Source organism: Salvelinus fontinalis, chromosome 35, assembly GCF_029448725.1.
Source record: "Salvelinus fontinalis isolate EN_2023a chromosome 35, ASM2944872v1, whole genome shotgun sequence".
In the NCBI taxonomy this organism is placed as follows: domain Eukaryota; kingdom Metazoa; phylum Chordata; class Actinopteri; order Salmoniformes; family Salmonidae; genus Salvelinus; species Salvelinus fontinalis.
This window is the reverse complement of record NC_074699.1, coordinates 7,798,444-7,822,800: the sequence shown is the minus strand read 5'-3', so window position 1 is coordinate 7,822,800 and position 24,357 is coordinate 7,798,444. Positions and strand designations below refer to the sequence as shown.

General features: G+C 43.1%; 1 protein-coding gene across 2 annotated transcripts in view; it reads left to right on the top strand.

Annotated features, from left to right (window-relative positions):
• The first annotated feature begins 8,612 nt into the window (after positions 1–8,612).
• The window catches only part of fam184aa (family with sequence similarity 184 member Aa), a 60,070-nt gene continuing 44,325 nt past the window's right edge, over positions 8,613–24,357 (top strand). For both annotated transcript variants that reach the window (XM_055899167.1, XM_055899166.1), the window contains exons 1-6: positions 8,613–8,789; positions 13,386–14,240; positions 14,989–15,124; positions 16,366–16,547; positions 18,914–19,099; positions 22,695–22,817. In XM_055899167.1, coding sequence (XP_055755142.1) covers positions 8,613–8,789; positions 13,386–14,240; positions 14,989–15,124; positions 16,366–16,547; positions 18,914–19,099; positions 22,695–22,817 — 1,659 coding nt within the window. The remainder of the gene's footprint in view (positions 8,790–13,385; positions 14,241–14,988; positions 15,125–16,365; positions 16,548–18,913; positions 19,100–22,694; positions 22,818–24,357) is intronic.

Below are 24,357 nucleotides of genomic sequence, written 5' to 3'. Positions count from 1 at the left end.
CTTCCGACTGCGAGCCCAAGTCTGGTTAGGAGACACCATTATGTAATTGTGATGAACTGAGAGAATATTAGTGATTGTGTGATTTCTGTGATTCATTAATCATTTGCTGCCTTCCCTGCTCTTACCTCTCTCCCATTGAGGTAAGTCAGTTAAGAACAAATTCTTATTTACAATGACAGCCAAACTCAGACAGCGCTGGGCCAATTGTTTCACATCTCTATGGGACTCCCAATCACAGCCGGATGTGATGCTGCCTGGATTCGAACCAGGTACTGCCTCTTGCGCTATCATAGACCACTGCGCCATTCGGGAGCCACCTGTTCCTTCCTCTGTTTTTATAGTGCATACCAGATGTGCACATTCTGTACAGATTAAACTTGTATTTACAGTTTAAGTCATAAATTTACTTTTTTTATTTTTTTATTTCAATCAATCAATCAATCAATTTTATTTTATATAGCCCTTCGTACATCAGATAATATCTCGAAGTGCTGTACAGAAACCCAGCCTAAAACCCCAAACAGCTAGAATGCAGGTGTAGAAGCACGGTGGCTAGGAAAAACTCCCTAGAAAGGCCAAAACCTAGGAAGAAACCTAGAGAGGAACCAGGCTATGAGGGGTGGCCAGTCCTCTTCTGGCTGTGCCGGGTGGAGATTATAACAGAACTATGCCAAGATGTTCAAAAATGTTCATAAGTGACAAGCATGGTCAAATAATAATCATGAATAATTTTCAGTTGGCTTTTCATAGCTGATCATTAAGAGTTGAAAAACAACAGGTCTGGGACAGGTGGCGGTTCCATAACCGCAGGCAGAACAGCTGAAACTGGAATAGCAGCAAGGCCAGGCGGACTGGGGACAGCAAGGAGTCACCACGGGCGGCAGTCCCGACGCATGGTCCTAGGGCCCAGGTCCTCCGAGAGAAAGAAAGAGAGAAGGAGAAAATTAGAGAGAGCCAAGATTTTCAAAATGTTCATAAATGACAAGCATGGTCAAATAATAATCAGGAATAAATCTCAGTTGGCTTTTCATAGCCGATCATTAAGAGTTGAAAACAGCAGGTCTGGGACAGGTAGGGGTTCCATAACCGCAGGCAGAAGAGTTGAAACTGGAATAGCAGCAAGGCCAGGCGGACTGAGGGCAGCAAGGAGTCACCACGGCCGGTAGTCCCGACGTATGGTCCTAGGGCTCAGGTCCTCCGAGAGAAAGAAAGAGAGAAGGAGAAAATTAGAGAGAGCCAAGATTTTCAAAATGTTCATAAATGACAAGCATGGTCAAATAATAATCAGGAATAAATCTCAGTTGGCTTTTCATAGCCGATCATTAAGAGTTGAAAACAGCAGGTCTGGGACAGGTAGGGGTTTCGTAACCGCAGGCAGAAACAGTTGAAACTGGAATAGCAGCAAGGCCGGGCGGACTGGGGACAGCAAGGTGTCAGCATGCCCGGTAGTCCTGACGTATGGTCCTAGGGCTCAGGTTCTCAGAGAGAAAGAGAGAACGAGAGAATTAGAGAGAGCATACTTAAATTCACACAGGACACTGGATAAGACAGGAGAAGTACTCCATTTCACCTTTATTTAACCAGGTAGGCAAATTGAGAACACGTTCTCATTTACAATTGCGACCTGGCCAAGATAAGGCAAAGCAGTTCGACACATACAACAACACATAGTTACACATGGAGTAAAACAAACATACAGTCAATAATACAGTGAAAATAAGTCTATATACAATATGAGCAAGTGAGGTGAGATTATGGAGGTGAAGGCAAACAAAATATATATATATAAATAAATAAAAAATATATAAAAAGGCCATGGTGGCGAAGTAAATACAATATAGCAAGTAAAAAAAATAACACTGGAATGGTTGGTTTGCAGTGGAAGAAGGTGCAAAGTAGAGATAGAAATAATGGGGTGCAAAGGAGCAAAATAAATAAATACAGTAGGTAAAGAGGTAGTTGTTTGGGCTAAATTATAGATGGGCTATGTACAGGTGCAGTAATCTATGAGCTGCTCTGACAGCTGGTGCTTAAAGCTAGTGAGGGAGATAAGTGTTTCCAGTTTCAGAGATTTTTGTAGTTCGTTCCAGTCATTGGCAGCAGAGAACTGGAAGGAGAGGCAGCCAAAGGAAGAATTGGTTTTGGGGGTGACCAGAGAGATATACCTGCTGGAGCGCGTGCTACGGGTGGGCGTTGCTATGGTGACCAGCGAGCTGAGATAAGGGGGGACTTTACCTAGCAGGGTCTTGTAGATGACCTGGAGCCAGTGGGTTTGGCGACGAGTGTGAAGCGAGGGCCAGCCAACGAGAGCGTACAGGTCGCAGTGGTGGGTAGTATATGGGGCTTTGGTGACAAAACGGATGGCACTGTGATAGACTGCATCCAATTTATTGAGTAGGGTTTTGGAGGCTATTTTGTACATGACATCACCGAAGTTGAGGATTGGTAGGATGGTCAGTTTTACAAGGGTATGTTTGGCAGCATGAGTGAAGGATGCTTTGTTGCGGAATAGGAAGCCGATTCTAGATTTAACTTTGGATTGGAGATGCTTGATGTGAGTCTGGAAGGAGAGTTTACAGTCTAACCAGACACCTAGGTATTTGTAGTTGTCCACATATTCTAAGTCAGAGCCGTCCAGAGTAGTGATGCTGGACAGGCGGGCAGGTGCAGGCAGCGATCGGTTGAAGAGCATGCATTTAGTTTTACTTGTATTTAAGAGCAATTGGAGGCCACGGAAGGAGAGTTGTATGGCATTGAAGCTCGCCTGGAGGGTTGTTAACACAGTGTCAAGAGAAGGGCCAGAAGTATACAGAATAGTGTCGTCTGCGTAGAGGTGGATCAGAGACTCACCAGCAGCAAGAGCGACATCATTGATGTATACAGAGAAGAGAGTCGGTCCAAGAATTGAACCCTGTGGCACCCCCATAGAGACTGCCAGAGGTCCGGACAACAGACCCTCCGATTTGACACACTGAACTCGATCAGAGAAGTAGTTGGTGAACCAGGCGAGGCAATCATTAGAGAAACCAAGGCTGTCGAGTCTGCCGATGAGGATGTGGTGATTGACAGAGTCAAAAGCCTTGGCCAGGTCAATGAATATGGCTGCACAGTACTGTTTCCTATCGATAGCGGTTAAGATATCGTTTATGACCTTGAGCGTGGCTGAGGTGCACCCATGACCAGCTCTGAAACCAGATTGCATTGCGGAGAAGGTATGGTGGGATTCGAGATGGTCGGTAATCTGTTTGTTGACTTGGCTTTCGAAGACCTTAGAAAGGCAGGGTAGGATAGATATAGGTCTGTAGCAGTTTGGGTCTGGAGTGTCTCCCCCTTTGAAGAGGGGGATAACCGCAGCTGCTTTCCAATCTTTGGGAATCTCAGACGACACGAAAGAGAGGTTGAAAAGGCTGGTAATAGGGGCGGCAACAATTTCAGCAGATAGTTTTAGAAAGAAAGGGTCCAGATTATCTAGCCCGGCTGATTTGTAAGGGTCCAGATTTTGCAGCTCTTTCAGAACATCAGCTGACTGTATTTGGGAGAAAGAGAAATGGGGAAGGCTTGGGCGAGTAGCAGAGGGGAGGGCAGTGCTGTTGACCAGGGTAGGGGTAGCCAGGTGGAAAGCATGGCCAGCCGTAGAAAAATGCTTATTGAAATTCTCAATTATAATGGATTTGTCGGTGGTGACAGTATTTCCTATCTTCAGTGCAGTTGGAAGCTGGGAGGAGGTGTTCTTATTCTCCATGGACTTTACAGTGTCCCAGAACTTTTTTGAGTTTGTGTTGCAGGAAGCAAATTTCTGCTTGAAAAAGCTAGCCTTGGCTTTTCTAACTGCCTGTGTATACTGGTTTCTAGCTTCCCTGAAAAGTTGCATATCACGGGGGCTGTTCGATGCTAATGCAGAACGCCATAGGATGTTTTTCTGTTGGTTAAGGGCAGTCAGGTCAGGAGAGAACCAAGGGCTATATCTGTTCCTGGTTCTAAATTTCTTGAATGGGGCATGCTTATTCAAGATGGTGAGGAAGGCATTTAAAAAAAATATCCAGGCATCCTCTACTGACGGGATGAGATCAATATCCTTCCAGGATACCTCGGCCAGGTCGATTAGAAAGGCCTGCTCGCTGAAGTGTTTCAGGGAGCGTTTGACAGTGATGAGTGGAGGTCGTTTGATCGCTGACCCATTACGGATACAGGCAATGAGGCAGTGATCGCTGAGATCTTGGTTGAAAACAGCAGAGGTGTATTTGGAGGGCAAGTTGGTTAGGATGATGTCTATGAGGGTACCCGTGTTTACGGAATTGGGGTGATACCTGGTAGGTTCATTGATAATTTGTGTGAGATTGAGGGCATCAAGCTTAGATTGTAGGATGGCTGGGGTGTTAAGCATGTTCCAATTTAGGTCGCCTAGAAGCACAAGCTCTGAAGATAGATGGGGGGCAATCAGTTCACATATGGTGTCCAGAGCACAGCTGGGGGCAGAGGGTGGTCTATAGCAGGCGGCAACAGTGAGAGACTTGTTTTTAGAGAGGTGGATTTTTAAAAGTAGGAGTTCAAATTGTTTCGGAACAGACCTGGATAGTAAAACAGAACTCTGCAGGCAATCCTTGCAGTAGATTGCAACACCGCCCCCTTTGGCCGTTCTATCTTGTCTGAAAATCTTGTAGTTAGGGATGAAAATGTCAGAATTTTTGGTGGTCTTCCTAAGCCAGGATTCAGACACGGCTAAAACATCTGGGTTGGCAGAGTGTGCTAAAGCAGTGAACAAAACAAACTTAGGGAGGAGGCTTCTAATGTTAACATGCATGAAACCAAGGCTATTACGGTTACAGAAGTCATCAAAAGAGAGCGCCTGGGGAATAGGAGTGGAGCTAGGTACTGCAGGGCCTGGATTCACCTCTACATCACCAGAGGAACAGAGGAGGAGTAGGATAAGGGTACGGCTAAAAGCTATGAGAATTGGTCGTTTGGAACGTCTAGAACAGAGAGTAAAAGGAAGTTTCTGGGGGCGATAAAATAGCTTCAAGGAATAATGTACAGACAAACGTATGGTAGGATGTGAATACAGTGGAGGTAAACCTAGGTAATGTTGATGATGAGAGAGATATAGTCTCTAGAAACATCATTGAAACCAGGTGATGTCATCGCATATGTGGGTGGTGGAACTGAGAGGTTGGATATATAGTGAGCAGGGCTAGAGGCTCTACAGTGAAATAAGCCAATAAACACTAACCAGAACAGCAATGGACAAGGCATATTTACATTAAGGAGAGGCATGCTTAATCGAGTGATCATACACTTGAGTCATTGAAACTCATTCAACTCATTCAACTCATTCAAACTAATTTTTCAACCACTCCATACATTTCTTGTAAACAAACTACAGTTTTGGCAAGTCGGTTAAGAGATCTACTTTGTGTATGACACAGGCTGGGCTGGGTTCGCGCCCAGGCTCTGTCGCAGCCGGCCGCAACCGGGAGGTCTGTGGGGCGACGCACAATTGGCATAGCTTCGCCCGGGTTAGGGAGGGTTTGGCCGGTAGGGATATCCTTGTCTCAGTATGTAAAATGTAATAAAAATGTATGCACTCTACTGTAAGTCGCTCTGGATAAGAGCGTCTGCTAAATGACTAAAATGTAAATGCAAGTAATTTTTTCAACAATTGTTTACAGACAGATTATTTCACTGTATCACAATTACAGTGGGTCAGAAGTTTACATACACTAAGTTGACTGTGCCTTTAAACTTTTTGAATATGTCATGGCTTAAGAAGCTTCTGATAGGCTAATTGACATCATTTGAGTCAATTGGAGGTGCACCTGTGGATGTATTTCAAGGCCTACCTTCAAACTCAGTGCCTCTGCTTGACATCACGGGAAAATCAAAAGAAATCAGACAAGACCTCGGGAAAAAATTGTAGACCTCCACAATTGATAAATGCCTGAAGGTACCACGTTCATCTGTACAAACAATAGTATGCAAGTATAAACACCATGGGACCACGCAGCCATCATACCGCTCAGGAAGGGGACGCATTCTGTCTCCTAGAGATTAACGTACTTTGGCACGAAAAGTGAAAATCAATCCCAGAACAACAGCAAAGGACTTTGTGAAGACGCTGGAGGAAACAGGTACAAAAGTATCTTTATCCACAGTAAAACGAGTCCTATAGACATAACCTGAAAGGCCACTCAGCATGGAAGAAGCCACTACTCCAAAACCGCCATAAAAAAGCCAGACTACGGTTTGCAACTGCACATGGGGACAAAGATTGTACTTTTTAGAGAAATGTCCTCTGGTCTGATGAAACAAAAATAGAACTGTTTGGCCATAATGACCCTCGTTATGTTTGGAGGAAAAAGGGGGATGCTTGCAAGCTGAAGAACACCATCCCAACCGTGAGGCATGGGGGTGCCAGCATCATGTTGGAGGGGTGCATTACTGCAGGAGGGACTGGTGCACTTCACAAAATAGATTGCATCATGAGAAGGAAAATTATGTGGATATATTGAAGCAACATCTCAAAACATCAGTCAGGAAGTTAAAGCTTGGTCGCAAATGGGTCTTCCAAATGGACAATGACCCCAAGCATACTTCCAAAGTTGTGGAAAAATGGCATAATGACAACAAAGTCAAGGTATTGGAGTGGCCATCACAAAGCCCTGACCTCAATCCTATAGAACATTTGTGGGCAGAACTGAAAAAGCGTGTGCGAGCAAAGAGGCCTACAAACCTGACTCGGTTGCACCAGCTCTGTCAGGAGGAATGGGCCAAAATTCACCCAACTTCTAAATAAAAATTTCTTAACTGACTTGCCTAGTTAAATAAAGGTTAAATAAATACAAAAAATATGTTTTTCATTTGATGAAATGCTAAACCTATCCTGTGTTTATCAGATCAATCCAGATGAAGGAAATTAGATAGTGAGATTTTAGAGTATTTACATGATGCATAGGAAGTGTAGTGTACTGTTTTTTTTATTCTATTTCTGAATACATGAATTAAAGATCAGCCTTTAACTAGTTAAATCATGTTTATAGTCTATTGTATAGTTCAAATGTGTAACCATTGTAAGGATCAAGATTGGTAAACACTGTTCAAGTGTATAATTGTAATACATACAATGCAGACACAGCATCATTCAAAGATTGGAATTTGATATTCCTGGTATTGGATATGACTGAAAAAGAATCTCAGACATTCATACCTGAACTGCATGTTTCAGTGAATATATTAAATGTACAGGCTACAATGTGGGGATCTTTTGCATGGTAATAACTACATGTAATAACGACTTGCATCCTTGGCACAAAGTTATATTCTACTCAATCCATTGGCTTCATTAATGTCATTCAAACAGTTTTGAAATTGATACAACTGGCTATGATAGCTGAGGTTCATAGCTAGGTTCTGAACTAATATGTATACCAAATGTTTTAGGGTCTATACACAGATTGGCTACATAGCTAGCTACACATCCATAGGCATACAGTTATTTTTTATCCTCCACTGCACAATAAGCAAGAAAATAGATAGTTGAAGTAAAGTAGTTAGCTATCTGCACTGCATGGCAAATATCAGCAAGGCAAACTTACAAAATTGTACATTAAATTTGCAGTAAATGCTTTAGCTAGCTAGATTCTTTAAATCCACTGTTAAACAAGACGACAGTCTGCTTTGCTGGTTGTTTCAAGAGTCCATAAAACATGAAACAACCAGAATTACAATTTCATACTAATTTTTTTTTGTTTTCAATTACATACTCATGTCACAACACCCATAAAGCTAGCAGGCTAATATTAGCTAGTCAGCTAGCTTGCTAAATCGTGATTTTTTTGTAAATTAACTTCATGACAAAAGAAGATGCATTACCGTTTGTCTCTACATTAACTAACATATTCCTCTTAACTGTACATTTTTTTTGCATGATTCGAAATGACCTTAATATCACTTACATTTGCTTCCATCCTAGTATTTTTGTCAGTCATCTTCGCTGAAGAAAGTCTCCAGCCTTGGGTTGGGTAGCATAGCTTCAAATTCATCATGGGAACTTGATATGATTGGTCATCACCCAGCTGTTGCCGATGGTGATTTACATAAAGTTGGGAAAAGTGTTTCTTATTCACCGCCTCCCACGCACCACCCAAAGGTCCCCGCCCTCTCCGTTTCTCACCGTTTTCCTTCCTTCCATTGAACATCACCGCGCGCCACCGCTTGCAAATGAACAACCTCCGGGCACCGTTTGCTAGTGAACACCCTCCGTCAACGGTGAATGTATCATGCCTGGGTAAATTCCTTCAACCTAGCAGGGCATGCCGTTGCGTTATTCCGTTATGCTGATGAAGTCGATCGTTTGACCAATGACAACAGCTGTGACGGGCCGGGCTAAATGTTAACCCGGCCCACATTTAACCGCGCCCCGTTCCGCGGTCTGCAACGACGACCATCTGGCGCTCTTTGTAATCTGCGCTAGGTATACCACTATTCTGCGATTGCGACTACTATCACACCGGTAAACAGAAAAAGAGAATGCTACAACCACTATTAAACATTAGTTCACCTGATTCACATGAACCGTTTTCTGGCTGGACCGTCGTGACAGTAGCGTGTGTCTGAAGATGGCGACTGGAACGGGTTGGCAGCAACCGTACAATATCGCATCTGGCAATCCATGTATTATTACTAGTACAGGGAAGTATAATTCATCGAACATGTTTTACGAAGCAGGTTTAACGATGGAATATACTCAAGACCTGCATCTGAAAATGAGTAAGAAAATAGCACAGCTGACAAAGGTTTGTTGATGCGCACGTTTTCTTGCAAACTGTCACAGTACAGGCCAATGCATTTATTTGTCCTGCTGGCAATGGAAATTATGTAATTCATTATAAATTCACCTAGGCTACAGTGTCTTTGTGATATGATTAGAATAATTTAGTAAAGGCTATGTTTTTATAGTGAAAATCACACTCTCTGATGCTGAAGAAAAGCATTTAAATGTCCCTGTTGGAGTGCTCACTCATCGCTAAGGGAATATACAATTCGATGTTATTGTGCCACCTAGGAATACTGCAATTCTGTTGAGGCCTGATACATTTGTGAACAGCAGGAAATGTATTGTCTTACATAATTCCTGAAAGATGGTCTGTTATTATATACTGTATGGTTTATATAGTCATTCAGTGTCAGCTACAGTAGGACAAAAAACATTTAACTGACAGGATATTACTTTTGAATTGTGATTTTCTGTCACTAGCCTTCAAAGTATTTACACTTTTCAAAATGTTTTGTGTTATAGCCTGAATTTAATATAGATTAAATTGAGATTTTGTGTAACTGATCTACACACCCCATAATGTCAAAGTGAAACTTTGTTTATAGAGTTTTTTGTCCTTCCTAACTTAGTTGCTGGAAAGGGAGGAAACCGCTCAGGGATTTCACCATGAGGCCAATGTTGATTTTAAAACAGTTGCAGAGTTTAATGGCTGTGATAGGAGAAAACTGAGTGGTTTAACACCATTACGGGCAAACACAACACATCACTGAGTACCACTCTTCATATTTTCAAGCATAGTGGTGGCTGCAGCATGTTATGAGTATGCTTGTCATCGGCAAGGACTAGGGAGTTATTTAGGATAAAAAATATATGTAATACAGCTAAGCACAGGAAAAATCATAGAGGAAAACCTAGTTTAGTCTGCTTTCCAACAGACACTGGGAGACAAATTCACCTTTCAGCAGGACAATAACCTAAAACACAAGGCCAAATATACACTGCAGTTGCTTACCAAAATGACATTGAATGTTCCTGAGTAGCGACGTTACAGTTTTGACTTAAATCGGCTTGAAAATCTATGGCAAGACTTGAAAACGGCTATCTAGCAATGATCAACAACCAACTTGAAAGAGCTTGAAGAAATAAAAATAATAATGGGCAAATATTGTACAATCCAGGTATGCGAAGCTCTTAGAGATTTACAGTACCCCAAAACACTCAGTTGTAATCACTGCCAATCATGTAGCTGTAATTGCTGATTTTAAGATGTATTGACTCTGGGTTGATTTGTTTATTTATCATTATTTATTTTTTAAATCCATATCATTTTTTTCCCACTTTGACATTAGAGTATTGTTTGTGGATCGTTGACAAAAAAATGACAATCAAATTAAGTTTAATCCTACTTTGTATAACAAAATGTGTAAAAAGTCAAGAGGTTTAAATACTTTCTGAAGACACTGTAAAGATTTTCACATACTACACACTGATATATTAGTAAGGGGAATTCCATCATATATACAGAACTTTTGAGTCTCATACCTTACTTGAAGTACTGTAAAAACAGGAGAATATTTGGTGTAAATATTGGTCATTATTGGTATCTTCATTGTAATGAAAAATTGTGAATAATTTTTTGTATTATCAAAAGTAAAATACTCGGAAATGTTTTACTGCAGCATACTGTAAATTATGGTGTATTGGAAAATTTTGTAGGTGGGAAAATACTTGCTGTATTTTGAATGGTACTGTAATTCCACCCCACAGAATACAGTACCTTACTGTATTTTTTGGAGCGCCACTAGTGGGTGCATGGTATTGTTGTTTCTGGCTCATAAAACTATTTTAGATTGTGCCTTGTAAGAGGCTATATTTGTTACACCTGTGAGCGAGAATTGTTTTATTTATTTTTTATTTCACCATTATTTAACCAGGTAGGCTAGTTGAGAACTGCAACTGCGACCTGGCCAAGATAAAGCATAGCAGTGTGAACAGACAACAACACAGAGTTACACATGGAGTAAACAATAAACAAGTCAATAACATAGTAGTGGGAAAAAAAGAGAATCTATATACAATGTGTGCAAAAGGCATGAGGAGGTAGGCAATAAATAGGCCATAGGAGCGAATAATTACAATTTAGCAGATTAACACTGGGGTGATAAATCATCAGATGATCATGTGCAAGTAGAGATACTGGTGTGCAAAAGAGCAGAAAAGTAAATAAATAAAAACAGTATGGGGATGAGGTAGGTAAATTGGGTGGGCTATATACCGATGGACTATGTACAGCTGCAGCGATCAGTTAGCTGCTCAGCTGCGACAATGGCGGCGGACAGTTTCAGAAATAGAGGGTCCAGATTGTCAAGCCCAGCTGATTTGTATGGGTCCAATTTAACTCCTATTACCAATTTACCAATTTAACTCCTATGTGATTATAGGTCTCCATCAATTTAAAATGTGTAGGGGACAGATTGGAATGGCAGCAAGACTTAAATCTTAAATGGTTTAGCATTTTGCCATGTCCCTTTGGTCTGTTTTGCCCAGTAGTTGCTGCAAGTTTGGAAGCCTTTAAGGCCTCTAGAAGTGCAAGTGATATAAATCTCCTAATATTCTGTAATGTCTGTTAACAATTTACCTAGCAGCCAACCAAACTGCTTGCACCAATCCCTTTTAATTACAGTAAAATACTATGAAGTATAAACACCTCTCAACGAATTTCATTAATTTATTCATCCATTTATTAATTCATTCCGAAAGCATAAACTTTTTTTTTTACAGTATAATACAGTACATTTTACAGTATTGTACTGGGTGTCATTACACAGTACTTGCTTTGATACTGTATTTATATTACAGTAAGTGTACTGTAATATGAAATACAGACTTTTACTGCCTCTGAGCTGCCTGTAAACTACTGTCAAATTCCTGGTAACCCCTTTACAGTGTTTTTTTAATGCAGCACCCGCCAACACGCTGCTTGCTTGGCTAGTGGGAATGTCCTGAGCCAGCGTAGAAAGGATGAAGAGGTGTATCCTCCTCCGCACATCCTCATATCCATATGTCATGACAACCGATGACTGACTTTGGCAAGTTGACGCCAGCTATCATGGCTGTTTTCTGTTGTGTAGCCTTTGACTAAGCCTTCAACTAAAGCGAGCATTTATGTAACAATATATCATTTCATAGCCTCCAAATCTTTACTGATCAAATTCTCTAAATGCATCACGAGGACAATTGTTCTAATGCTATTCAACCAGTTGCCAGTGGGATACACGTTACATGGCATCCTGTGGTTGTATAGATGAAGGGCATGGTCATATTCATTAGTTCGCAACAAACCATTTTGTAACAGAACACGTTTTGAAACAAGAACAAGTTCATGTAGTCCCTCCCATTTTCCGTACATTTTCTTTTGTTTGGTGTGTTGTAAATACCACGCTGGTGACGGTAATCAATAGAGATAATTATATCCCTTACTATTCTGCAGAAAGAACACAAATGGCGCCATCTTAAAAATCATGCGTCCTTGTTAGCCCTGAGCATTGAGATCTTACATAATAGAGAAGTTGGCTTTGACTATTGTGGAAACCCTCCCACTCCAACTGCTTTAGCTGCTGAAAAAGGGGAATAATCTTTTCCTAGTCTTTCCATATTTGGCTTGTATTCAAAAACTTGACAATAGTTTTACCAGACACACCACATACACTAAAGTATTTGGACACCTGCTCATCCAACATCTCATTCCAAAATCATGGGCATTAATAGGCAGTTGGTCACCCCTTTGCTGCTATACCAGCCTCCTATATTCTGGGAAGGCTTTCCACTAGATGTTGGAACATTGCTGTGGGGACTTGCTTCCATTCAGCCAAAAGAACATTTGTGAGGTTGGGTACTGATGTTGGTGAGGTTGGGTTCCTCAACCCAATCGAACACCTTTGGGATGAATTGGAATGTCGACTGAGTGCCAGGCCTAATCACCCAACATCAGTGCCCGACCTCACTAATGCTCTTGTAGCTGAATGGAAGCAAGTCCCCACAGCAATGTTCCAACATCTAGTGGAAAGCCTTCCCAGAACATTGGAGGCTGGTATAGCAGCAAAGGGGTGACCAACTGCCTATTAATGCCCATGATTTTGAAATGAGATGTTGGCCGATCAGGTGTCAAAATACTTTTGGTCATGTAGTGTATGTCTGGTAAAACTAGTGTCAAGTTTTTTTGTGCATGTGAGGAATGTTGCACACACCAGCAACATCTTAGACGAGGTAAACAGGCAGAGACAAGGGTGTGTTCATTGTTGCGAATCAAATTGTATTGGTCACATGCAGATGTTATTGCGAGTGTAGCGAAATGCTTGTGCTTCTAGTTCCAACAGTGGAGCAATATCCAACATGTAATCTAACAATTCCAATTCCACAACAACTACCTAATATATCTAAAGCTTTTGTTTTTAATTAACAATTTTCCTAATTTGTTAGTTATGTGTCATCTATGATTTACTAACTGATTTAGATATTCATCATCATCTTTTTGATGCTGTGAGGATCCTTAACTATATCCTCACTAATCCTCTCAACCCTCATCATTTTCCTCTCCCTTGTCTTTTTGCTCTAGGTTATCTACGCCCTCAACACGAAGAACGACGAGCATGAGGACGAGATGGAGTCACTGCGGGAGGCCCACGAGGACGAAGTGCAGCACATTGTGACAGAGACGCATGACAAGATCATGCAGTATAAGAGCAAGATGGTCGACGAGGTGGACCTGAAGCGCCATCTGCAATCGTTGGAGGAGTCGGTGGAGCTACACGAGCACATGAAGCGGCAGGCATTGGCCGAGTTTGAGATGTACCGCCAGCGCATGGAGGACTCGCAGCTGTGTACCGAGGCGCAACACACGCAGCGCGTGGTCTCCATGTCACGCGAGGTGGAGGAGATGCGCCGCGACTTTGAGGAGAAGCTGCGCTCCTTTGGCCAGACGCAGGCCCAGTTCGAGCAGGACAAGCGGAGGGCAATTGACGAACTACGCGCCACCCACCGGCAAGAGGTCCAGGAGCTGCTCCACAGCCAGCAGAACCAGAGCGCCAACTCCACCGTGGACCAGGAGAAGCTGGCGGAGCTGCACAGGGCTGAGGTGGAGGCCCTCATGGAGCGAGTGGAGGAGCTGACCAAGGGCAAAGTACATCTGGTGGAGGAATACGAAGCCAAGCTCACCATGGCTCAGGGCTACTACGAACGCGAACTGGAAGCCATGAGGCGCACACAGCAGCTGACCGCCGAGAAACTGATGGCCTGGAAGAGGACGGAGGTGGAGCTGAGGAAGGAGTTCCAGGTGCAGGAGGCAGTGCTGCAGAGGACACTGGGAAAGCTCCGGGCTGAGCTGCAGAGGGCACAGGAGGAGGCGAGAGAAAGCAGGGACAAGACCAACAGGCTGCAGGCGTCCCTCACCAATGCTGAGGGCACCATTAAGGTAACATTCTCATGCATATTCACGTGTGCCTTTTTGTGTCTGCTACCCTGTTTGTGTATGTTTCCGGTATCTTTCATTGTACATGTATATAAATGCTTACACGTAGAAGTGGCAGGATTTGCAGGCAGAGACAAATAAATGGGTCATCAATATTTATTTCCAGACAATGTAATAAACAATAGCCAAATCATATTTAAGAGGTTCATTTCCTTGGAATGAACTAAACTGCCCTGTGCTTCTCCGCCCATGCATATAGCCTACTCTATTTAATTGAGACCACACATATAGGCACACTTGATCTCGCATGCCCGACTAGGAGAGGAGAATAGGGTACCGAACTTCAAGCATCGGATAATGAGTTTAGATCGGTCTGACCACCAGCTCCTGCCTGCAGCATGAAAAATGCAGATTGGGCCGCAATGTTGACTGTCTGGGCCTGCGGTGTCCGTGGGAATGCAGCTCTATCTGGAGCTCTGGAGTCCGGAGTACTGATGGTTCTCTTTTATCCCTGGTAGTTTGTTGATTGATTCATGTCACTGATTGGCCAGATCTTCAATTTACCAGCTGTGAAATAATCACTGATTTATATGGGAAGGATGAAAATCAGCAATACGTTTGACCTCAAAGTTGAGATTGGAAAAAAGGGTCTACAAACTAAACTACAGTACTACAAACTAAACTACAGTACTACAAACTAAACTACAGTTTTAATGTGTTCTTGTTGCTGTTCCTTGACCTGATATCTCAGAACTTGCACAAGCAGCTGGAGGAAGCCATCCAAGATGGGGAGATCTGGGTGATGCAGTTGAAGGACACGGAGTATGAGCTGGAGGGGAGCCGAGATCGAGTGCAACAGCAGGCTACTGAGATCCTCCACAAAGCCAGTGAGATAATTAACCCCCATTTAGCTTGAGAGTTTGGATAAAGAATACTAATCTCTGGTATTTTTAATTGTTTTAAATATGTTCAATATGTATTGGTAATTGGCGGGATGCTGCCTGTATGTTTGTAACTGTACGTTTTCCTGGTATATGGGGTGAGAGTGAAATATTAGGTTGTCTGGCCAGATAAGAGAACATGTTCTTTTTTGATGACAGAGGGGTAGGCCTATTAAAGAAAAAACGCACCGTTTTTTTGTGTGCTTATTTTTTTTCATATTCGCACAGGCCTAGTATTACTAGAGAACATGGTTATGTAATTATTACCCCAGAATGTCTGTTATTCCAGAGGACGATTCGTACAGGATTCATTTTTTCCAAACTGCCCCTTTGTAATTCTATATTTTTTTCAATAAAGTGCATAGATAATAAATAGCGAGTAGCAGCAATGTAAAAACAAAAAGAGGGGGGGGGGGGGGGGGGGTCAATGTAAATAGTCTGGGCGGCCATTTGATTACTTGTTCAGCAGTCTTATGACTTGGGGATAGAAGCTGTTAAGGAGCCTTTTGGACCTAGACTTGGCGCTCCGGTACCACTTGCCGTGCGGTAGCAGAGAGGACAGTATATAACTTTCAGATGGGACTTAAATGACAGATGTGGTGATTTGTGCACGTGTACATAATTACCTAAGCCCATCACCCCCATTAAACTAATCTCCTGCGAATAGGGCTAAGCTTGTCAGGTCAGATAAGAGAATATATCTTTTTTTTTTACCAAAGAGAAGTAGGATTATGTACGTTTTTAAAATACATTTTAAAAATAGTTTCTTATTGAAGTAGGGCTATGTGCTTTTACCTTTTTGAGAAAAATGGGTTTTGAAAAATGGGTCATTCGAGGCTAGTTTGATCATCCTTTTATATTCTCCCTCAGTGCCAAGTCCTTTCTCATGTTGTACTTCCCTTTGCAGTTCTATGAATAACTCAAGCATTAAAAGCAGTAAGATATTGTTGGAAAAAACATATTGTTTTATTTTACTTTTAAGCTAACTTAGCACTTTTTACAGTGAGATTTTAACCACAAGGGCACTTCATGGACTTTTGAGTGCTGGCTGAGTGTTCATCCCACTTGAATATTCTGACAGAACAGATGTTCCGTGTCTGATATGAAAGCATTGCTCATTTAACTTGCCTTTCTGCTATTGCCCTTCACACCCTCACCATCTGCTTGTTTTGCATGTGTGCCTCCAGGTCAGATAGGCTCTCTACAGGCCACCCATATGAGCCACGAGGCCACTATCAGGGACCTGGACTTGGAGCAGAGCCGCCTGAGGGAGAAGATCCTCAGGCTGGAGGAGGAGAGGGAGAGGGTGCTCAACCAGAGCCAGGCCACCGACGAGCAGCACAAACATCAGGTCCTCTCCCTGGAGCAGGTATTCAACTTCTCTCAGTTTGTAAGATGTGCTGAATATTATATTTAGCTTCTCCTAGTGTCTCGGTGTTTAGTAGATCCGGACACTGGGAAAACAGTGGGAAGTTACGCAGATAGGAAGCATTTGTTTGGCCAACATATTTGGCCAAATACATTATGTACAGTACAAGTCAACTTGAACTTGAAAAGTTCTTGATATTTAGCGGCTTGACTGATCTTCATGTTATGATGAATGATGAAGTGTTTCTCTTTGCTTATTTGACTTTTACCAAATATGGCTATCTTCTGTATACTACCCCTACCTTGTCACAACACAATTGATTGGCTGAAATGCATGAAGAAGGAAATAAATTCCTCAAATTAACTTTTAACAAGTCACACCTAATTGAATTGAAATGCATTCCAGGTGACTAACTTATGAAGCTGGTTGAGGGAATGCCAAGAGTGTGCAAAGCTGTCATCAAGGCAAAGAGTGGCTACTTTGAAGAATCTCAAATATAAAATATATTTTGATTTGTTTAACACTTTTTTTTGTGGTTAATACATGATTCCAAATGTGTTATTTCATAGTTTTGATGTCTTCACTATTATTCTACAATGTAGAAAATAGTAAAAAAACAAAAAAAAAAAAAACCTTGAATTAGTTTTTATGTCCAAAATTTTGACTGGTACTGTATATTGATTGGCATGGCATTGGAAAAGGTTGTTAGCTGCCCATATTTATACAACTGTGCAATTCTGTTTTCGATGATGCCAATGTTTTCAGAACGTATGCATGCTTTCTAGAATTAGCTGTTCCCTCAGGCAGGTACCCACCAGGGAGCTGGTACAGAACAGAATAGTTCTGTATCTCAACCTTTCTCTTATTATGTAATACTCATTGTAGATGCTGTGCCAAATACACTGAATCATCTCAAGCTTCACAGCAGATCCAAACAACGGGGGAAGTTTAGTGAAGAAGCTCAGCCCTTCTATCTTGTGTTTAAAACCCCGTAGAGCCGATTTCCGCGGCCCCGTGGAAATCTAATTGACATTAAACACTTTTTCCAGTTTAAGCTAGAGATATCAGTTTTGCATTGGATGTGTGTCAATCCTCTGCATCCGCCGATGCCCGCACTTACGCATCTGCGTTTAAAGGTGACAGAGCTAGAGCAGTGTTAGTCAGACCATCAGACATCCTGAATATCGGTCTTCTCACAAAATCGTTTGTCGTGTCCGAACGGTTTGTCCTGTTTTGAGCCCTATATGGAAAGATGAGACTCTCACAAACACGATCATGTTCTCTGTTTTGCTGTACGACCACCACAAGCGTGGTCTGAAGTTGGTACAGCCGATCTGCCAACTTCTGTCTGTAGTGTCCGAACAGTTTGGGCTACACACTAATATGGAAAGGTGAGACTCGTCCCCCCCGGGACCAGTTGAAAAAATTAATGGAAGTAACGTATACTGTGTATGGAGACTGTTTACTGCCAAAAACGAAGCAGTTAAATACTGTACATTCAATACAAATAAATGTTTCCTGATCTTTCTTATATCTCTATTGTACAGACTCTTCAGAACAAACTTCCTTTAGATTTTTTGGGGGACGATCAGTTGTACCATGTAGTGAATCTGTTTTTCAATGCGTTTGTATGGGCTTATAGCAGTAAGACCAACTGTAATTTGTTTTTGATATTTTTTTTATACTTCAAGGGGTCTTGAATGTAAAACCAAATAGCTAAATGATCCTTGGTTTAACCGTATAACCTTCCATATAGCGTAGTGTATATACAAATGTATGTGGACACCCCTTCAAATTAGTGGATTCAGCTATTTCGGCTACACCACAGCCGTTGCTGACAGGTGTATAAAATCGAGCACACAGCCATGCCAACTCCATAGACAAAAATTGGCAGTAGAAAGGCCTTACTGAAGAGCTCAGTGACTTTCAACGTGGCAACAAGTCAGTTTGTCAAATTAATGCCCTTCTAGAACTTCCCGGTCAACTGTAAGTGCAAGGAGAAACAATGGCTCAGCCGCAAAGTGGTAGGCCACACAAGCTTACAGAAGGGGACTGCCTAGTGCAGGTGTCCACATACTTTTGGTCATGTAGTATACATAGTTTATCATTTCTTTAGCGGATTTTAAAACATTAACATATTGATTTTAAGAACCATCGGGGTTCCATTAATAACACTGCAGAAACTTGCTGTGCTAAGATGAAAGTAGCCCATCTGCTCTCTAAGAGGAGGGGACATTCATCTATTAGATTTCAGCTGTGGTTTGTTTCATTACAGCCACCACATGTAAATGTTTCATGCATCTATGGCCCTTCGGATCTGCCGGGGTGTGAAATAAATCTTGGCTATCTCTCTTCCCCCCCCCAAGTCCCTTCGTGAGGAGAGGCAGGGCTATGAGAAGGAGCTAGCGAGGCTGAGGGGCAAATACGAAGAGGAGGGTGTGAGATTCAAAGAGGCCCAGGCACAGGCACTGGAGGAGCTGTCGGAGAAACACAGGGCGACGGAGGAGAGCGCACAGGAAGCTGCAGAGAAGGAGAATAATCTATTGATGGCTGTGAGTATAGTGCACACACACTGCCCTACACACTGTTGTATACACGCTATTTAACACACTCTATTTATGCTACACTCTGTACACACACACACACACACGCAACCACACTCAAGCCCAGTATTTATTGATATATTCATATACAATGAACTTGGTACACACCCCCAAGCCTACGTACAGTGCCTTCAGAAAGTATTCACAAACCTTTACTTTTTCCACATTTTGTTGTGTTAATCTGAATTTAAAATTGACTAAATTGGGGGGGGGGGTTGTCACTGGCCTACACACAATACCCCATAATGTCAAAGTGAATAAATAAGTTCAGGAGCAAAAACTTGCTAAACAAGTCACATAAGTTGCATGGACTCACTCTGTGTGCAATAATATTGTTTAACATCATTTTTGAATGACTACCTCATCTCTGTACACCACGCATACAATTATCTGTAAGGTCGTCCCTCAGTCGAGCAGTGAATTTCCAACACAGATTCAACCACAAAGACCAAGGAAGTTTTGGTCTGGGCCACCAGTGGCCTCGGACCCTCCTTTCCGTGTTTCTGTCAGTGGTTCTGATTCAGCCCATATTTGAGGGGGTGCGCCAGGAGGACTTACCATTGATTCTTATGGCTCCCCGTTGGCCAAGGCAGCCTTGGTTCACAGAGAGCATTCACATTTTGGGCGGGGACCTGTGGATACTCCCGTTGCGCAGGGACCTGTTGTCCCAGGCACATGGGCAGGTTTGGCAAGTGAGGTGAGAGATTTGGTTCCTATGTGCCTGATGGCAAGAGGTTTACTGCCTTTATGTTATTGCTACCATTCAGTCTGCAAGGGCGTCCTCCACGAGAGGGTTTTATGCGTATAAGGGGCAAACGTATGAGCTCTGGTGCCACGATATAGCACTTGTTCCTTTTCAGTGCTCTGTGAGGGCTATCCTTATGTTCCTACAGGAGCATTTCAAGTGTTCTCCGTTTTAAAAGGCTACATTGCCGCTGTCTGGTGGGAATTGACGGAACCTCACCGGGGACGGTCCTAAACCTATTGCACCCACATGGGACTTGGTGCTGGTGTTGGAGACACTGTGTGCAGCCCCCTTTAAGCCTCTGGAGTCAGTAGATCTGAAGATCTTTTCCTCCAAAACTTCCCTGCTCATGGCTTTGGCCTCGGCTAAATGTGACCTCCATGCGTTATCCAGACACCCTTCCTGTACTCAGTTTGACCCGGGCGACTATAAGGTGGCGTTGCGTTCAAATGCGGCCTTTGCCCCGAAAGTCATGGCTATGTCCTACAGGTCCTTAGCTTTTGAGCAATTTCCCTTTTCGTCTCCTCCTTTTGCTTCTGAAAAGCAACAGAGGTTACATGCCCTGTGTCCGGTGGGAGCTTTTCGCACGTACAGTGAACGGAGCCGGGATATCTGTTTGTGACCAACTTTTTGCCTGTTTTGCTAATCCAGCTCACGGCAGGGCACTCTTTAAGCAGCATCTCTCCCACTGGATTGTGGAGGATATCTCTCTGACATTTAGCAGCAAGGGTTACCTAGCGGTGTACGCGCCCACTCCACCAGGGGTCTGGCAGCATCTTGGGCATTGTTTAAAGGGTTGACTATAGGAGATATTTGTGCTGCGGAGAGTTGGGCATCACCACACACTTTTGTGAGGTTTTATCACTTGGATGACACTGATCCCAGTATAGCATACAGTATTCTTACAGCTGGGACAGAAGTAAGTCACTAGGCAGTCCCCCGAGTGTGCAATATCCAGACTACCGCATCTGGAGTGGTCAGGTCTGGGTGGTCTGCCATGGCCCATTTCATTTAGCATCTGTTGGGGTCGGCTTGTTGAAATACTAGCCTAATTGACAGAGTGAAATTAAGGAAGCCTGTTCAGAATAAAAAATATTCCAAGACATGCATCCTATTTGCAACAAAGCACTAAAGTAATACTGCAAAAAATGTGGCAAAGCAATTCACTTTTTGTCCTGAATACAAAGTGTTTTGTTTGGGGCAAATCCAATACAACACATTACTGAGTACCACTCTTCATATTTTCAAGCATAGTGGTGGCTGCATCATGTTATGGGTATGCTTGTAATCGTTTATTACTGAGAAGTTTTTCTGGATAATGGAGCTACGCACAAGAAACATCCTAGAGGAATACTTGTTTAGTCTGCTTTCCACCAGACACTGGGAGATGAATTCACCATTCAAACATATTACCAACCATTTCGAATCCCACCGTACCTTCTCCGCTATGCAATCTGGTTTCAGAGCTGGTCATGGGTGCACCTCAGCCACGCTCAAGGTCCTAAATGATATCATAACCGCCATCGATAAGAGACATTACTGTGCAGCCGTATTCACCACATTCTTATCGGCAGACTCAACAGCCTTGGTTTCTCAAATGATTGCCTGGCCTGGTTCACCAACTACTTCTCTGCTAGAGTTCAGTGTGTCAAATCGGAGGACCTGTTGTCCGGACCTCTGGCAGTCTCTATGGGGGTGCCGCAGGGTTCAATTCTCGGGCCGACTCTCTTCTCTGTATATATCAATGATGTCACTCTTGCTGCTGGTGATTCTCTGATCCACCTCTATGCAGACGACACAATTCTGTATACCTCTGGCCCTTCTTTGGACACTGTGTTAACTAACCTCCAGACGAGCTTCAATGCCATACATCTCTCCTTCCATGGCCTCCAACTGCTCTTAAATGAAAGTAAAACTAAATGCATGCTCTTCAACCGATCGCTGCCCGCACTTGCCCGCCCGTCCAGCATCACTACTCTGGACGGTTCTGACTTAGAATATGTGGACAACTACAAATACCTAGGTGTCTGGTTAGACTGTAAACTCTTCTTCCAGACTCACATTAAGCATCTCCAATCCAAAATTGAATCTGGAATCGGCTTCCTATTTCGCAACAAAGCATCCTTCACTCATGCTGCCAAACATACCCTCGTAAAACTGACTATCCTGCCGATCCTCAACTTCGGCGATGTCATTTACAAAATAGCCTCCAACACTCTACTCAACAAATTGGATGCTGTCTATCACAGTGCCATCCGTTTTGTCACCAAAGCCCCATATACTACCCGCCACTGCGACATGTTCCTCAAGTTAAGCACAGAAATGTCAATGACTGTCAGGCAAATTTAAAGCAGTCTCAGTGCGTGATTGAGTTATATAATCTATAATTTTTATTAAAAGAAAATGTAGTCTCAAAGTTATTTAAAATTGCACATATTATATTAAATTTCCAATTTTTTATTAAAGGTTTTAATGAAATATAGACCTACTAGTCCTTTATTCTTGAATTATTTTACATTCATCAGCCTTATGATTTCCGGTGCTCTTGATAGGTCGTTATTTCATTGGGGGCGGGAATAGAAAACCTAGACGAAGAAAGTTGCAGCTGTCCGTTATCAATGTGAGATCAGCTAAATCACTGGTTTGTTCTTGTGGGTTTTGCATAGCAATCAAGCTTATTTTAGCACGATGATGCATTTAATCTCCCTTCAGTATCCTTTTAAGAAAACCAGTGCTCCATGCGAAGTTCAGCTCCTTTGTTGCATCTCAACCTCATCTGGGTATTGACTGTCACTTTAGGAAATGGGGCAGGAGTTTGAGATTCGGCGACTCTCATTGGAGGAGCAGAAGAACTGTCTCCATCAGCAACTGGACAACCTGAAGAAGGAGCTTTCTGCCAAGCTCAATATAGCCAATCAAGAGGTAAGGAAAGTCTTTGACATAAACCAGGTTTCCATCCAATTATGCAATTAACGTACCTGTCAGATAAAATTACTCATGAAAGACCAGATTACAACTCTCAAATTGTCAGTACATTTCCTAAACGTCGACAAAACAAAATTGGCTAGAGTTGATCACGCTCTCCTTAGCCGATGTGAGCAAGACCTTTTAAACAGGTCAACATTCACAAGGCCGTGTTGGCCAGACAGATTACCAGGACGTGTACTCAGAGCATGCGCGGACCAACTGGCAAGTGTCTTCACTGACATTTTCATATTCTCATTGACCGAGTCTGTAATGCCAACATGTTTCAAGCAGACCAACCACCATAGCCCCTGTGCCCATGAAAGTGATGGTAACCTGCCTAAATGACTACCGCCCCGTAGCACTCACGTCGGTAACCGTGAAGTGTTTCGAAAGGCTGGTCATGGCTCACATCAACACCATCATCCCGGAAACCCTAGAACCACTTCAATTTGCATACCGCTCCAACAGATTTCAATCGCACTCCACACTGCCCTTTCCCACCTGGACAAAAGGAACACCTATGTGAGAATGCTGTTCATTGACTACAGCTCAGCGTTCAGCACCATAGTGCCCTCCACGCTCATCACTAAGCTAAGGACACTGGGACTAAACACCTCCCTCTGCAACTGGATCCTGGATTTCCTGACGGTCCGCCCCCAGGTGGTAAGGGTAGGCAACAACACATCCGCCACGCTGATCCTCAACACAGGGGCCCCTCAGGGTTGCGTGCTTCGGTCCATCCTGTACTCCCTGTTCATCCACGACTGCATGGCCAAGTACGACTACAAAACTGTCATTAAGTTTGCTGACGACACAACGGTGGTAGGCCTGATCACCGATAGGGAGGAGGTCAGAATTCTGTCAGTGTGGTGCCAGGACAACAACCTCTCCCTCAAATTGAGCAAGACTAAGGAGCTGATCGTGGACTACAGGAAAAAGGAGGGCCGAACAGGCCCCCATTCACATCGATGGGGCTGTAGTGGAGCAGTTCAAGAGTTTCAAGTTCCTTGCTGTCCAGATCACCAACAAACTATCATGATCCAAACACACCAAGAAAGTTGTGAAGAGGGCACGACAATGCCTTTTCCCCCTCCAGGAGACTGAAAAGATTTGGCATGGGTCCCCAGATCCTCAAAGTTCTACAGCTGGACCATTGAGAGCATCCTGACCGGTTGCATCACTGCCTGGTATGGCAACTGCTCGGCATCCGACCGTAATGCGCTACAGATGGTAGTGCGTACGGCCCAGTACATCACGGGGGCCAAGCTTCCTGCCATCCAGGACCTATACACTAGGCAGTGTCAGAGGAAGGCCCTAACAATTGTGAAAGACTCCAGTCACCCAAGTCATAGACTGTTCTCTCTGCTCCCACATGGCAAGCGGTACGGGAACACCAAGGTCCAACAGGCTCCTTAACAGCTTTAATTAATCAAATGGCCACCCAGACTATTTACATTGACCCCCCCCCCCCCCCCTCCTTTTTGTTTTTATACTG